At 47.3% G+C, this 17472-nt stretch overlaps 1 protein-coding gene across 1 annotated transcript; it reads left to right on the forward strand.

The window, feature by feature from the left end:
* Positions 1–9542: 9542 nt before the first annotated feature.
* Positions 9543–16175, forward strand: LOC144144896 (uncharacterized). Its single transcript, XM_077676399.1, has 3 exons — positions 9543–9647; positions 14508–14854; positions 15870–16175. Exons 2-3 carry the CDS (start codon positions 14536–14538, stop codon positions 15998–16000), a joined length of 450 nt encoding a protein of 149 aa, XP_077532525.1. The 5' UTR covers positions 9543–9647; positions 14508–14535; the 3' UTR covers positions 16001–16175.
* Positions 16176–17472: the final 1297 nt, after the last annotated feature.

Raw genomic sequence — 17472 nt, forward strand, 5'->3', positions numbered from 1 at the left:
TTTTTATGTCTACATTCAGTATAGTCGGGCGGCACTCGGGCTTGGAAAGGCGTCTTCCTGAATGCATAGCCATGTGTCTGGGGTGCTCACGTGTTTTCTGAACCCAATTAGGGAATCACGGGATGGGGAAGTGTTTGAACAGCTTCTAATTCCATTCGAGGCGAGTAAGAACTATTTTTTGCATTAATTTGCCGACACATAACAGTATCGATATAGGGTCGAGGTTCGCTCTTGAAGTCGTTTGTCTGCCTGTGTAGGGGAGCAGGATGACATATGGGTCTCTTTACAATCTGGTGTCGGGCTTCCAGAGAGCCACACCCTATTGGTGGGAGTCAAGTGTCCATTCTTGGAACGGAAGGCTACGGAGCATTTTCAATGCTATGCCGGCTGGTAGAGCGTTTGTGTCTCGGTTGAAATGAATAAAACATCGGTGTTCCGCCATACAGAAATCATACTTTATTTCTGTGTAAATGTTCTCTGGCTGAGTAGACATGTAGTGGACAGCCAGTATTTATTGTGGGAAGGCATGTAAAAGGTGTTGCAAATGTCGTCCATGAGAGCGGGTTTATTCAGGTGTTGTGCTACTAGCTGTTTTTGAAATGCGCAAGTCACCCCAACAAAAGATCTGAGCGCATTTCAGACACTCGAGTTGTGGAGATGGATATACAGCGCCATTCTGAACTCATGTCGGAACTTCGTGCCCGGTTCATCGGCATATATCGGACATTGGTGAACTGCAGCTAGAATTCTTGAGTGAGGACTAACTCACATTGGGTTTATTTAGGAACTGGCGTTTCAACAACCTGCGACTCCTCTCCTATGATAAAAAAGATGTGGCTATCAACCGTGGGATGGTCTCCCGTGGGGGTGATCTCCTTTTTGCGTTGGTAGATCGAAGAATGTTGTGCAGTGCTCCCCATGACTAAGGACGGATGACGGGTGTCAGAAGGGTCGAAATCAGCTTTGGCATTTGGTTGGTTCAAGAGTTTTTCTTGAGGACATTTTGCGCTAAAGTGACGGTTTCAGAAATTTAGATGAACACGCATTTTCAGAAAGTAATTATCGCTTTCTAGAGCCTTTTGAATGGTCCCTCAATACCCGCAAGGTGCCCGGTGGTGTTACTCTCTTGAGCTCTCCCTTGTCTTGAAGGGACCGATATGATTCGCTCTGAAGAGTTTAATGGGGGTTTTCTGCAAGGCGGCATGGTACCATAAAATGCCACCACACATTGGCCCAGACAGCATGAGATAGGTTAAAGGTACCAACAAAGAAAACAGTATTGCAGGCGCTTGAACTGACGACGATAGTGTGTGGGGGAGGCAAAGGTGCTTAAGGGGTATTGGGGCTCCAATATATGTTGATGGATATCGCCTACAAGACTTTTAGTGGTGGCTTGCTCTGGTGTGTATGTTTACATGCGTCGTATCGCATTTAGCGGTAAAGCTTTGAAAAGGTACTGAAGGAAATGAAGAGTAGGGAAGCTGTAGGAGATGGTATAACTGTGGGTCAAGCAATAAAAGAGACGGCATTATGCTAGACAAGGTTGGAAAACTTTATTCAGGACCTGCGTAACAAAATCCCGTTGTCTATGTGTAGCCATCATAAAAAGTTCTGTGGTTTAGCTTTGGTTAACCGCAGTTGATAGCGAAAGCTTTACCGGCCTCGCTAGGCCCATTGTCGAGATGTGGACGAGGTATGACTTAACGATAAAGATACATGCTTGCATTGAATACACTACTTATTCATCACCCCTTTTCGTTTCGTCGCGTTTTCTTAGCCTCGCCACTGTACGAGCGAACATGGCTGGATGTTCGTCTTCCTCCATCGCACACGGCTCTGCGCCGCACGTTGCCTCCTGGTCTTTCTAAGTGGCGCGCGCTTATTGCTGCAGCGGCGGCCTCATCCCCTTCCTCCGCCGTTTCCTCCTCACCTATCTCTCGCCGGAAGGGTTGCAAGCTGGGCTGGTTGGATAAACGTATTCTTGGTTGAAACCAGCGCGACAATAAACAAAGAGAATGGGAGTGTATCACAAGCTCTATCAACCTGGGTTCGAGAGAGCATGATTTGTCATTGAAGGGCCCGCCATCATCCCATCTTTCTTCACATTATTCTAAGGGCAGCAGATGTACACCTAATTTTTCTGCCACTGACATTTTATTTTAGCACCATGAACAAAAGCCCCCCGAAATTATGGAAGCGTTCCACGAAGCAGAAAGTGTAGACAAGTGTGTCCGCCAAGCAAGCGTGGGTGTTCATCCCAAAGAGATTGCGTATCTGCGTGGACCTTGACTGTAGCCGGTATCTATCTAGTTGCCTGATCACCGTGTCTTTTCTAACCATGTTTTGGTCATGAGCTGCTTTTAATGTTTAGTTTTAGGTGTTTACATTCACCCTTCTCTATATTAAACTTTAGTTTTTATACCAGCAGCTGTCCTTGCGTTGCACTTCATTTGCCTTTGTTTAGGTTCGCGATGGTTTCATCCAACAATAAGAATATCTCTCCCCTGCCGCCCATCTCTCTCCGCGATCGGGTCACTACTTCGTGCCGGGCGCTTTCGGAAGGGGATGTGGTTCGACCTCTAGCTCTCAACGTCAAAACCGGTCACTCCACGAAGAGCGCCTGAGGTTGCGTAGTGTAGCTTTCGCTACAAAAATTGCAGTGGTTCAACGTGGCTGAACCAAGTTTGTTAAGCAATAGTTCAGTTGACGCGCCGAGAACACGCAGTAAACACGCGCACAATTGAGCCGAAAGACAAAACACAGACGCTGCTCGGAGCAGTAGGCGCTGTATAGGTGCAACGCCAAGTGAACTTAGATGTCGCAATCTCTACCATGTATCACTTCCCGACGGCACCCTTCTTTACTCTTTCCACCTATCCCCTTCTCCACATCCCTTCTCTTAGAACAAAACAGCAGTTGAACGTTTTCACTTCGCAGCTGAACGAAGCCCTGGTTTGACCAGAGCCTTGTGCGGTTCCGTATATCTGAGCATGAAGGAAAGATTGACGGAACGCCACGTTTTCTCTGTTTTTTGCTGGAGCAATAAAGCTTTCACAACTCAATTCCCATCGGCAGTACAAATGCGCTGGCTAGACGTCATTATTGGCTCGACGCATCATGGGGCGGCAAACGGGGGAATACGGCGACGGCCTGAGATCATCATTGGGTACGAGACAGCCCGATGTTCACGAGAGCGTCACGCATTGAGATCTAACGTTCTCAACCGGTACCCGAAGATTGGCGTACAATGAGTGTAACGTTATTTGGCACGTCGTGAAAGTCAGTCTCACTATTTTCACGTTAAGGCTGAACATAGGCCTAAATCCGTACCCACTCAGGTACGTTGTACAATGCTGAAGTCAGAAGATTGCAATGTTCCGTTCCGATGAATGTGGGCACAATCGCAGCCCTTGCGGTGCGGTGCAAGTCGTTAGTTAAACTTTTCGCTATGGCGCCTACTAACAATCGATATGAATGATACGAAATCAGGGTTACTTACGAAAAACATGCGTAGAATTTAGCTAAAAGAACATTTTATGGCAAAACAAAGCACGGTATCGGGCAAAAAAATTCCCATTGCTGCGGCTCTAAAACCGCGAATCCACCCCTAGGCTACTGGAGGCGAGCAGGCGGAGTTCTTTTAGCGGTTGGTCAAAAGAAGATAAAGAATGCTCCAGGCATATAATCAGCTACAAGTCTGCAGGGCGTGTAGAGCTTCTATATATCTGGGGAACGGAGTACCCCGTAAAAGCCTCGTGGCCACCTCAGCAACCCTCATTGATTGCGCCATCAACATACCCATACATACCCATATCCCGACATAGGCTTTCACAGCTCAACTAGAAGTGATGTTCACGCATTTTCACATCATAAGGAAAGCTTAGGGGGCAAAGAAATTTTTTTTCTGGAGCCGCGGCTCGTGCCGTTCCTACACAAAAAAAAACAGCTACAAGTTGCTTGCCACTTCCCGCTCCTCTCTCTGCTAAAATCATATGGCGCACGGCTTCCCTCGACATTTGGCCAGCCGGGTGCCTCTAGAACAAAAGGAAATGACAGTATACCCCCTTCTCACGCACGAGGACATTATAGAGCATTAGCGACTTGGCTTAAGGCTTTACCCTCCAGTCTCTAAGCAACTTACCAGGCCCCAACAGACTGCTCTTCGTCAACTTCATACCAATACGAACCCACACAATACAATGCTGGACGCCATGCACCCCACCTTCTACAATCCCCTGTGCAGACACTGCAGCGTCCCGGCCACGCTTTACCACATGGCATGGGAATGTCAAAAGAACCTCGTCATCAACCCGATCCTAACCCCCCCCCTCCCTCCCCGAGAGCAGAACTCGCAAACTCTTGCCCCCAGCAGACAGTGTCAGCTGATGAACTGGCAAAGACGGCGGGTTGCTCCAACGGCGCCTTTGACTGAGTGGTCCACCCACACGACTTTTCTGATTTCAATGAAGTAGTTCTCACTCACTCACTCACTCACTCACTCACTCACTCACTCACTCACTCACTCACTCACTCACTCACTCACTCACTCACTCACTCACTCGTCATACTCCCGCTGCGTGCAAATAAAAATGAGTGCAGACAAATCCCTCAAAAATGGCTCCTGTATGTTTTACCACTGGCGCCAGTTTCAAGCTTACCATGGAGATCCTATTGTTTAATTTCCACCGAACCCATGGCAATTAAAACCAGTAACAAAAACCAATAGCAATAACAAATAAGGCAGTAAGGAATTAGGAACCCTTCCACTATGTAAAGGTGGATGACCAGCGACACGGCCAAAATACACCTCACACAAAGTATAACGAATGTACATATTTTTGCTTTAGGGGCGAAGCATTTAGGGGCTCTGGATGTCGGCGTCTCCTGTCGTCGTCGTCGTTTCATGTAGTCACGGTACTAAAACACAGGGACACTCGTTTTCCAACGCTTCGCGCTAGAACTTTTCATCTCAGTGAGCAATAACGTGTTCTAAAAGTACACACTGGGCCATTCGTTTTCCAACGCCTCGCGCTATAACGCTTCGTGCTTCAGAGACACGAGACTTCTACAGCGAAGCAGTATACGCCTCCAGCTTCGCGATCGCTGCGCCGCCTGCCGCCGCTTCTCCGCTGCGCTTACGGGAGCAGCGATGCGTTGCTGATAGGGGCTCATACAATTTTTTGGTTCTCTTTCGCTTCTTTTTGCCATTAAGCGCCCCAAACAACTTGCTATGGCCCCGTCTTTTAGGAAATTGTACGTTTAGGGCACTTCAAACAACAGCTGCGTCTTGGTTGAGTGCTCGAACGTCAACAAGAACTATCCGGGGACGCCGTTCTGCACGCTACTTGGCCGCTCTTAGGTCGTCTGCCACGGCAGCAGCTTATCACCAGCGTTACCTCCAAAAACGCCAGGCAGAAGTGAATTCTATTGTCGCTGCGTTTAGGCCTGATACTGGCACAGTGAGAGGTCGGTTTCGTCTCGCAGCGCTTACAACTAATGCGGCTTCGTTAAAATCTGTCCCGGAGTTGTGATTACCCCATACCTCGCAAACACTTGTGCGGTTTAAGGGAATATGAGCTACGCGAAAATATTAAGCATCGCGCAAGGTTCTGCGTCGTTAAAAATGCGCAAACTGACATCTTTCATTTAGCGAGGACCCAGGAAAGTTAATGAAACCACGAAAAAATTAATCCAAGTCCAGAAGAAACCGAACAGCTCGTACGCGAATAAATAAAAAAAAAAACCAGTACAGCTTCGGAAATGCCAAATACGTTTGTCGAAACTTACGCAAGGTAGGAATAATCCCAGCAATTAGATACAAAATGCACTGCTATATCGGAGGGCATGGAGGGGGGGGGGGGGAGGGGAAGCTTAGCTATCAGTGTAGTCGAATGCGAAGAGGAATCAAGAAAAGAACGTTTTAGTAATCACCCACAGACACTGCGCGTTCAAGTAATTTTTTTTTTCGACTTAAACGCACAGCTGATCACTCGGCCGACGCGTTTTTTTAAGCATAGGGTAGGCGGTTCACAAGCCATAAAAGGTGACGTTGGAAGAGTGTGGTATCTGATAAAGCCCTGTGATTTCAGTTTGTGTTACATTCTGCAACTACCTGTGTCATAACACTATGTTTCGAAGAAGCGTTGAGTCACGGACGCGGATTACTCTAAGCCCGTCTCCGCGCTGCTCGCAGAGGTTATCATACAGCAGATAATGGATGTTTGCCGGCGCTCACCTCCCGACAAACGAACCAGCATTAAGTGTTTTGTCGTTTGCGGATCCCCGTGTATAATTTTGAATTGCCCATAATACTTATTTCGTAGAATGTTCGTGAAATTTATGCCCCATTGATCGATATCTGAGGTATGACATTGGCAAGCGTAACTGGCATGCTGTCAGGTATGAGCGCTCCGCTAGGGTATGTAATCGCACAAAACTGATTTAAATAGTAGTGGATAGCCGTAAAATGACCATCTGAGGAAACGCTGCCTGCGGACACACTGTTAGTAAATTTTAGGACAGTGGAATTACAATCACCTTCATGCATAAGCCGGTTTCGCGACGCCAGCCTGCGACACACATCAGGCGCTTGTACACACAGAAATAACCCTACGAAGATTGCGTCAGAAATGTTTACGATCTCGTAAATGCTTCATATTTGCGAACAGAGTGACCTCTTCGCGTAAATATGTATTTCCAACGCGCAAAAACGGCAAACTTCAATCGTGAACGTGCCGCAAAAGCAGTGGCGACAGTGGGAAGCGGGCCGGATCTCCCGCAGCTGCTTTCGAAACGGGCCGCTAGGGGGATTTCAGTGGCGCCCCTACAGGCAGCGGTCGAAGCGTATACCTGTACCCCTATGGTATAATCTCCGTGATCAAAAACGCCAAAACCCCAAAATTCAATTACGCCCTGCATGCTTCCACTCCCCTGGTTTCTCGTTAATGGAAATGGCCCGGGATTTTTCTGATCATTTGCTAACAGTAATAACAACGGATTTGGGATTACTTAACGACACTTGAAACGACTGGAGTTTTATCCCAGCAAGCAAACATTGGGTACGATTACCCGTAGAAGTGTTGACATAAGTGTTGGTTACGACTTGGTGCGAGTGCACCTTGACAGACAGGTGTTCTCGTTTTTCTTATGGAGGCGAAAAATGAAAACATCCGTGTGTAAAGATTTCGCCGCACGGTAAAAGTCGGTGTCCTCCACAACCGCGCTGCTCATAGTTCAGGTGCGAATTCGGCGCGAAAGTCTCGCATTTTCAAAATTCTCAAGCAGTTCTCTGTGAACTAAGCGAGGAAACCCACCTGTCTGCATGTAAAGCTCCATGTGTCACTTCTGTCAGCATACGAAAACGCTTAAAACGCCAGAGCCTTCATACCCTCATATAAAACCCCCGAATGGGGGCCTTTAAGGTATAACAATAAAAAAATATTTTAATATCAAACTCCTTGTGCTGCCTCTAAAAATATGCTTCTCAACGTTGCTGGCAGTGAAGCCGCATTCTTGAGGGCTCAGTGTGCATCGTGTCATAGGATACATGTCTTACGGAGGCATTTAATAAATGGATCATAGGCCATCTTACCTTCAGATCAAAATTCTTACATATTGCCCTAAAATATCTTCCTAGCAGTGCTTCTGTGTATAGGTGTGAAGCCGTTTTTAAAAGGGTTTGGTGTGTAGCGTTTTTAAGTGCGAATGCACTTCTTAAGCGAGCCTGAATCGTCCGCCGCCGTAGTCCGCATAGCAACAGCTGCGGGTGCGCGCGCTCCTCGTCTTCCCTAGCAACGGGGGGAGATGGGCGCGCGCTGCCTGGCCAGGAGTGGGGGATTGGCCAGGAATCGGGCGTGAGAAGGGCTAATGCACCCGCTTAAAGGAGTACTGACACGAAATTTCAAAGCTGAGATCCGCTCTAGCAATCAAGTACAACGACAACACAAATAGGTGTCTGTGAATAAATGCATCTTTCTTTCTTTGTAGTTGTGTGTGTGTGTGTGATCTCTCTTTCGCGAACATTACCGAACCGCGCAAATTCAACTCGTGCATTCGCACTTTCACATTCTTCCCCTCGGGGAAATGCGGGGAATTTTTTTTAGATATACATAGGCTTTTATGGAGGTATTTTAAAACCCCTAAAGGCATTTCCAGTCCGGAATCACCGTGATTATATGGTATCTTGGAAAAATGAAGGAAGCTCACACTAACGCCTAAGACTTAAATGTAGCGGAGGTGTACGCAACCTTCACGACCACCCCGACGGAAATTAATTCAACGATTTCACACGATTTGCTTCTTCGCTGCCGCAACGCCCTTTACTCAATCATTTCTGTGATAAGTGTGAGATCCTCCATTTTTTTTGGAGGAGATAATCATTGTGATCACCTTGGCGGGGCGTACACTACGATGTGTGTTGCTCGTTCAGAGTAAGTGTTGTCCCGATTACGGAGAACACTGGATTTTTTTGCCTATTTTGGCCAGTCATGCTAAGTGGGTATGCTTCCCTTAATAAACGTGCGCCGGGGACGCTGGGGGGTATTCGTGAGGCTCGCACGCATGAGCGCTCGGTATCTTCTTGGTTTTGTGAACTGCCAAGCGGTTGCCGCAATCTTTGCCAATCTCCCTAAGTGTGTATGCGTGGCTTGACAAACGTTCGGACGGGACGCTGGGTGGTCGCCGTTAGGCGCGCACACAGGAGCGTTAGGCATTTTCTTTGTTTTGTTAACTGCCGGACGGTCGCAGCAAACTTGGCCAATGCCCCTAAGTGGGTATGAGTGGCTTTACAAACGGTCGCAAGGGACGTTGGGCGCAGCGCGCACACATGAGCGCTAGGCATCTTCTCGGTTTTGTTAACTGCCGCGAGGTCGGCTCGAGGCCCGCGCTTACGTGCGGGCGCCCGGTATTTTCTTGTAATTTATAAGTGCGGACACGAATAATTACGACTTGCTATAGAGCTTCGCTCTTCAAATATCCTCCCCGCAAATGATGCGTATATCCCTGAGGTCGACTTAAAAGACCTTCGGTGTGTAGCGAGCAGCTTCAGCCTTTATTCAATAGCTCCAACTTGAATGGTTCCGCAATATTTATAGTCTTACACTGGTACAACTTTTTTTAGAAGATGGCACTCAAGTTTTCACCACTGGCTCGCTTCATCAGCTGGGTACATGGACCACAACGGTATTGTGTTGCGGCCCATATCTCATGCGGCACTTTCAAAATTTCCTTCGGGTGTCACGGGCACTTCCAGAGGCGACTGAGTCCCAATGTCCAAAGCAGTGCAATTTGGCATATTAACCAAGGTTCATTGAAATTCAAGTGTCTATTTGATGCACTCCTCACAACGCCAGACTCTTATCATATTTCTTTTCTAATTTGTTTTTTATTCCGCTCCTTTGAGAAGAGCGCTCGCATGAGCCTCAGCGGGATGCAACCGCCCGCAATTAGCGGGTCCGATCGTAAAAAAAACTGCAAGCTGTCGTCCTTTTTGGCTTTACCTATACCCTATCTAGGAGCAATTAGCATCGCCCCGATAACGCTAATCCTTCGTTGGGTACGCTCCAGGGCGCCTTTATAAGCCGTTGGTACCACCCTTGGTCAGCCACAACGACTGCGCACATCGCAAGTTCTGCTGCCGGAGCACAGAGGTGAGTGTTGCGTGCTGTTTCTTTTTCTGTCACTTCTGGGTAGAAAGACGGTTCGACTAGGCATCGTGACATTGCTTACGTGCAGCCTCTGTTTTTAGCTGAAACAGTGAGATATTTTTGACTAAAGCCATGGGTATTGACGGCCCTGGGGAATGAAATCCTCACGACACGTATATGGAATGTATAGAATGCTCAGTGCTTTCTTCCTATTAAAAACGTGTATTGGCTCCGAGGTAATGAAATTCAGCTAACCAACATCTGTTCACTTGACGCTTGAGATGGCCCTCCTGATCGTATACGCCTCGTGCGCGGCCTGTAGGGGCGCCACTGAAATCCCCCTAGCGGCCCGTTTCGAAAGCAGGCGCGGGAGTCGGCGTCCGGCTCCCAAGGGCCGCCGCTGCTTTTGCGGCACGTCCACGACTGAGATTTACCGTGTGCGGGTGTTTGAAGTCCATGTTTATGTGAAGCAGTCACTCTGTCCGCAAATGAGGCGTGTTTACGAGAGTGTAAATGTTTCTGACGCGATCTTAGTGTGGTATATTCGGTCTGTATAAGCGCCAGGTATGTGTCACAGGCCAGCGGCGCGGAACCGGCGTGTGATGGAGCCGATTGTAGTTACTCTGACCTGAATTTACTAGCAGTGTCTTCGTAACCACTGGTTCCTCATATGTTCATGCTGCGGCTATACACAACGATTTAAATTGATTTTGTGCGCTTACAGAATCAGCGGGGCACTTATAACTGACAGCACGCCAGTTACGTTTGCTAATATATTATACCTCAGATATTGATCACCACCATTTACAAGCCAGTCTGTGTTAATTTCGGGAATATTCAACAAAAGTACAATGGACAATGCATAATTATACTCGGGGATCAGCTCACGACAAAGTCGTCTTGTCGTGAGGTGAGCGCCCGCAAACATCCATCTGCTCCTCTGCGAGCAACCCGCCGCGGTGGCTCAGTGGCTAAGGCGTTGCGCTGCTGAGCACAAGGTCGCGGGTTCGATTCCCGGCCGCGGCGGCCGCTTTTCTGATGGAGGCGAAAAGCAAAAACGCCCGTGTGTACGAGATTTCGGCGCACGTTAAAGATCCCCAGGTGGTCAAAATTAATCCGGAGCCCTCCACTACGGCGCGCCTCATCGCCTGCGTTGCGTCGGCGCGTTAAACCCTACAATCAAATCAATCAATCCTCTGCGAGCAGCGCGGAGACGGGCTTAGAATATAATCCGCGTCCGCGACTAATGATTCTTCGAAATATCGCCATATGGCACAGGGAGCCAGCAGAATAAAGCATAAACTGAAATCAGAGGGCCTTATCACATACCACTCTCTTCACTACTTGAAAAAGGCGCTAAAAAAATACACAACACGAGCACGAAGAAGGACGGGACGGATGCGCTCCGTCCCGTCCTTCTTCGTGCTCGTGTTGTGTATTTTTTTAGCGCCTTTTTCAAGTAGAGACATGCACCAACTAGCCCAACAACGTACTTTACTTTACCACTCTCTTCCTACGACACCTTTCATCGCTTGTTGAACAGCCTACCCCGTATACTTCCAAAAATGCGGCCGCCGTATGATCCGCTGTTCGTTGAAGTAGAAAAACAAAAGGAAAGTGAACGCAAGATTTGTGTGTGTAATTACTAAAACGTTCATTGCTTGATTCCGCTCCGTATTTGTACACAGCGTCCCCCCCCCCCCCCCCCCCCCTTCCCTACCGATGTCTCGCAAAATAGCAGTGCATTTCGCGTATAGTTGGTCTAGTGAACCCTACCTGGCTTAAGTTTCGACGAACGTCTTAAGCATGTCAGAAGCTGCGCTGTTTTTTTTTTATTTCCGTTAGAGAATTATGTTTCTTAATTCCGCACTTGCACAGCATTTATTTTTCCGTGGTTTCATTAACTTGCCTTGGTGTGTGGGCACATATTTAACGACGCACAGCTAGGCTTGGAATATACTTAACATTTTCGCATAGTTTATATGCTTATAAAATGCATAAGTTATAGTCCGGGATTGGGTAATCACATCCCCGAAACATATTTTTCTGCGACGTATATATTCGAAACGAAGCCGCATTCGTTGTCCACGCTGCAAAATGAAGCCACCCTCTCATTGTGCCAGTATCGGGTGTAAACGAGGCGACAGTAGAATTCATTTGTGCCTGATGTTTTGGAGGTGACAGGGGTGATATGTTGCTACCGTCGCCGACGCCCGGAAGAGCGGGAACGAAGCGCGCAGCACCGCCTCTCCGGGTAGCTCTTGCAAGCGATCGCGTACTCTACGAAGACACCGCTGCTTTTTAAGTGACCTAAACGTACTCTTTGACTATAGACGTCACCATAACAAGTTTTTTTCAGGGCGCGGAAAGGCGAAAAGAAGCGAAACAGAACCTAAACACTGCACACGGCCCTATCAGCCACGCAGCGCAAATCCCGTCAACGCCGCGGAGGAGCGGCGGCAGGCGGCGCAGCGATCCCGAAGCTCGAGGCGTATAGTTCCTGTGACAGTGCGTAACCCGGGAATCACAAGAAACAGCAATGATGTCGTCGCTACATTAAATGCGAGAACGTTGTGGATCTGTCTTTACGATTGCTGTTCCTGGCACGTGTTGGTAATATAATATACCTTGAAGTCCCGACAACAGTCAAAATTTCGGCCCATAGGCTACAATCGACGCGCAAATTCGTACCCTCCAGACAGCGCCAGCTGACCCTGCAAATCTTGCCTGACAGGTCTGCACTCCTCAAACAAACGCGAACACGTATAATCAGCAATGCTTGCAGTAAGCCAGAGATAAGCAAGGAAGCAACCATTAAGCAGTTCTTTTACGACCACAGAAACTTCGAGAAAACCTGCGGGGTAACATATCTACCAGGGCTGCTGCCTTCATTCTACCAAGTTTGTTCAATCCCGAGTACTTCTCTTATGTACGTAGCTAATAAAACAAAATGTGGCCAAGGGCGAAAGTAATGTGTTTTTGTAAACTTTCCCTTTCCCCAGCCTCCGCTGGACCTAAGACGATATTTCTAGAACATTTAAGCTTTGGAACTTTCCACGACCGACCGTAAGCAGAGATAACTACAACACAGGACAGCTGGCGAAGAATGAAACTGGCCAAGCGCCTGCAGGATATATGGTTTGATAGGGTGAGCCTGGTATCTTTATGGAAGGGGTCGCTTCTTGTTTCCGTAAGAAACATAGAAGACAAGCATAAGTGAACAGTCGGAAAGCGTAACAGAATAGAAGGAAGCTAGACGATAACATGGATTGTATAGTGCAGAGAGGGCATTGCACTGATTGTAATAGCACTACGATGTCACACCAAAGCATGTAATAGAGACCACACAGCCCGCTCCCTCTAAGTCATCCAAGTTTCCATAAGAACCATACCACTTCGTGTCAGCCGTGATAGATGTCTTGCCTGTTTTTGTCTCAGAAGTAGGAACAACAATTGTTCGGTTCTGCTGTTCAGTACCGTTCACCAGCAAAGTATTTGAGAGCATGTTTCCGTCACACGCCTTGAAATGTCTTTAGGGTTGATATTTTCGAAACCGTGGCAAAATATTTCATTTTCTGTATTTGATCACATTACTATACATAAAATATTGAAAGTAACGATAACGTATGAATCAAGCACACACGCACAATACATGTGAGCCCACAACTTTCCGTATTCCCACCGTTTTCCCGAATGTTTTAGGTTGGGCAACCTGCCTTTCTGAGCCCATTTGACTGCAGACGCAAAAAACACGAAACGAGAACGGGGTATATCAATGTGTTGGTAGACTTTGAAGCCCATAATTTCTACAATGCAATTTTAATAAGCCATTTATCCTTTGAGCCTCGTAAATGCCAAGTAACGGACTCATTTGTGAAAACCGTACCACAGGCCAGCCCATCTAATCTCTTTTTCTTGCTTTTTAAAAACATCATTTATGCGAATTAAGAAAGTGATCTTCACTTGTACAACAATATGGATGAACGTTCAAACGTCGGTCAGTTGAGGAAATCAGTAAACTGAGCGAATGGGTGATGCAAGAAATTTAGGGAGAAGGTTCGCAAGCTCTAATGGTAAAAGAGTTTGGAATCTATTGACTGCGGCTTCCACATTGAAAGGGAGCGAAAAATGAAGGCTCACATTTTCGAGAGGGTAAACCGTTGTACGAGAGTAGTGATAACTATTGCACTGTGTAAAGTGGTAGTGATAACTATTGCACTGTGTAAAGCAACGAAATAGAGGGACAGCTTTTCGCTGAAGTCCTATAGCAAACTAGCTTTATATTATGCCAGGCTGAAATAGGCTATTAGCCTTGCCCATGTACTAAAGAACCTCGCTCGTGAAACCACCACGACATGAGCTCTAAACTTGTTCTCAAGCTGATCGGGAATGAGTTTTAAGGAAGTCGTGGTCATACTATATTTGATGATAAAATACAATGCATGCCTAGTCACAGGCTATAACCTGTCTGTGCGACGTCATCAAGGGTCGTCAGCGTACTTGTTATGGCACGCTGCTCAGTGTCGGAAGGAAGGAACTTGTTCGTTAATGAAAAACGTAGCGTCATCGAGTTCCTTTTGAGAGAGGAAGAGTAAACCGATCTTCTCGTGATAGGGGATCAGAATGGTAATTCGAAGATGTAAAAGCGCTACAAAATACAATTGTCCTCGTTTTGAGGACCTAAATCCTGGCCCATTCTTCAATAAAGACAGTGAGCTGAGTCGTCCAGTGCCACGAGGAGCAGACCGTCTCCTCATTCAGTTTTACGTGCGGCGTGGGTGTCCATCGGTGAATACCCACCTCACCTGTCAATTTTCTTGCCAACACCTTCTATTCATAAGCTAATGACCACAAATCCCGCAGGAGGTTTTACCAGCCACCAACAGACAAGATGGTGAGCGTGAAAGTCGTCGTCGTGGCCGTCATGTTCGTGGTCGTCTGCTCCGTCGTCGTCCAGGGAAAGAGCAAGGGGAGCAAGGCCAAGGGGGCCTTCGACTTCTCGTCCTTCTTGAACCCTCCGGCGGCCAGCTTGGACTGCCCCGCGAAGGTGGCCAAGGGAGCCGTGGTCAAGGTGGCCGACCCCGACGACTGCGGCAAGTACTCCCTCTGCATGGCGACCTTCAGCACCAAGCTCGACTGCCCGCCGCTCCAGCACTTCAGCAAGGACGCCAACGAGTGCCTGCCCCAGGAGGTCGCCGGATGCGATCCTGGTACGTGAGAGGGCTATACCGCCGGTCGCAGCATGATGCCACAATTCTACGCTGATTCTTAAGGTATCCCGCAGAGATACCAGCATTTTGCATGGTGGACATTTTAAATATTTTTACTTTCAAATATCTACGATTTCTGGCAGCTCTAACTTTAGTCAAATTCAAATACTCAGTGCTGTGGATGCATACATCACGGTACAAAAATTGTACATGCACATTAAATTTTGGCAAAACTAGCTTATGTGTTCTATATGCTCTATAATAACACAACCTCGGTGAATAGGTCAGCTTTCACCAGACGAATAATGTTTGACGTGCCGGGGCTACTCCTGGGATACGAGACACGCCGTAGTGAAAGGCTACAGATTAATTTGAATCACCGGAGTTATTGCGAATTGCACGGAAATATACTGGTCGTTACATAACCGGTTAGTTTTACGCGTTACCTCGCCCACCTTTACCAAGTAACATGACTGAATGCAGTAATTGAATCCTCACATCCATTATTATTTCATATAGAAATATTTACTTAGATCTTATTTTTCTCAGCTCTTCATTTGAAACAACATGTGGTCCAAGGACGATTGATTTCCCCGATACACCAAAACTGGTAGCACCCTAAGACGGTCCTGAGGTTCAGGCTCACCACAACGATGTCGATTTACCGATTCTGCAGCCAACAATGACTTTCCGCGATTTACGATGTCAAGCATAAAATTTGTCTCAAAAGTTCCATCTGCGCACTGGCAGCACGCAATGCACGCACGATGTTCTACATTGCACAATTTCACAGGGCAGATCGCATTTTTGAGTCAAAGTCTATGCACTTCGCCGAATTTTATTATTTGGCGACATGGATTGCTTGTTTCAGTCGATTGAGGTAAAACTGAGCCACGGGATTGCCTTTGATTGTAGAAACACTTTGAAAAACGTTCAGTTCTTCGCTCTTGTCCCATTTTTCGGTAATTTGCCGGTTTGTTGGTCTGTTTGTTGAACTTTCTCGCTTATTTCGCAGCCTTCGCTGCTGCTGCTGAGCACGAGCCAGAGGCTGAGGAGCCCGCCGCAGAAGAGCCAGCTGACGAGGCCGAACCCGCACCCGCTGAAGAAGATGTCGCTGAAGAAGCGGCTGCTGAAGCCGAGGCATAGACCCTGCTGCGGCAACACTTTCGAGCCGCGCAGCGCCGCTAGCTCACTCCAAGGGCCAGCTTTTTGGGTATTCGGACAACGCACCACATATTCCCAACAACAGCGGCGCTGGATAATTTGTTATTGTCCCGGGCGAACCAGTGTTCAAGAAATAAAAACACCCCAGAAAAAGCTACGTGGTCGTTTTTCTCTCATAAAGAATTCTTTTTTTTTTAACTACGCACTTTCTACCTTCCGCTATTTAGCTAAAGTTCACTCACCACTCGGCCCCCTGCAGGCTGAAATGTCAACTTCTTACAGCCCATATTCTTGAAGGAACTATAAATGGTTTTAAACACGTTACCAATCACTGAGTGCCTCCAGGTTTAAAATGCTACCTGATCCGGAAGGAATCATCATTTCGGATACGTGAGAAGTTGCACTAGGTTTGTGCGACGATACAAGGAAGGCTCCCCGGAGAACAAACACCGCTCCCTCAGCCGAACGCGATCTGGCTATCTCGGTGAGATACCAGTCCCGAACCTCACCACGATTAAACAACGCAACACAACAAGCCATACAATTTAGATATAGCACAATCCTATGCACGAATGTAGTTACGGCAATAAGGCCGCAAACAGCTTCAACGAGGATGTCAAATGAGCAGTACACAAGGCAACGGGTACGAGGCGGGTTTAAAACTAACGCAGACGTGAGAAGCAAGTTCGCGAAAAGACAGACGGAGTTGGCTGAGTTGATATACGAATTGGATTTGCGGAGAGAAGTAGCCTGAGTGTAATGAATGCATTCTTCTGCAAACGAAGTAGGAAATGGTTCATGAAAAAACTGCAGCGATATAACACAAAACGAAATCGACTCCATTTCCAGGTAACCATTCAGGTATATGGAGGACGTACGTTTATGTGCTAGACAAGATCAAGAGCAATGATTGCTTTTTGGTTAGGTGCTGGGTAATGTTAGATCTTAGAACGGAGAGGGTGAAACCAGCAAAAAGCAGGAAACCCAACTTGTAGGTTGTTCGAGAATGGAGGTGGGAGTTGCAGATAAACATTCAGAACAAATTTGCCGTTTTCAACGAAACGACTGAAGACAGCTTGGACGGCCTTTAGATGACAACTTACGGACTTTAAATTGATGAGCCAGGAGTAGCTGCAGGAGGATGAAATTATGGGATATAAAATGGTGGACTACGTTGAAAAAAGAATGAACCTTCTTGGAAACTTTGACATATGAAAGCTGGATTAGGCTGATCGGCGTAGCTATCAAATGCCTGTTTTATCGAATGGCTCTGATCGGTGGTATGTCAGTGTTTTTTTATGTCCACGTCGAGTATAGTTGGGAGGCACTCGTGCTTGGAAAAGCGTCTTCCTGAATGCAGAGCCATGTCTCAAGTTCTCACGTGTTTTCAGGAACATATCATCTGATATACAGGTGGTTGAGCATGGTGTCCCACAGGGATCAGTACTAGGGCC

The sequence above is a fragment of the Haemaphysalis longicornis genome, unplaced genomic scaffold, assembly GCF_048455015.1.
Source record: "Haemaphysalis longicornis isolate Haplotype H1 unplaced genomic scaffold, Haemaphysalis longicornis Haplotype H1 scaffold_7, whole genome shotgun sequence".
In the NCBI taxonomy this organism is placed as follows: Eukaryota; Metazoa; Arthropoda; class Arachnida; order Ixodida; family Ixodidae; genus Haemaphysalis; species Haemaphysalis longicornis.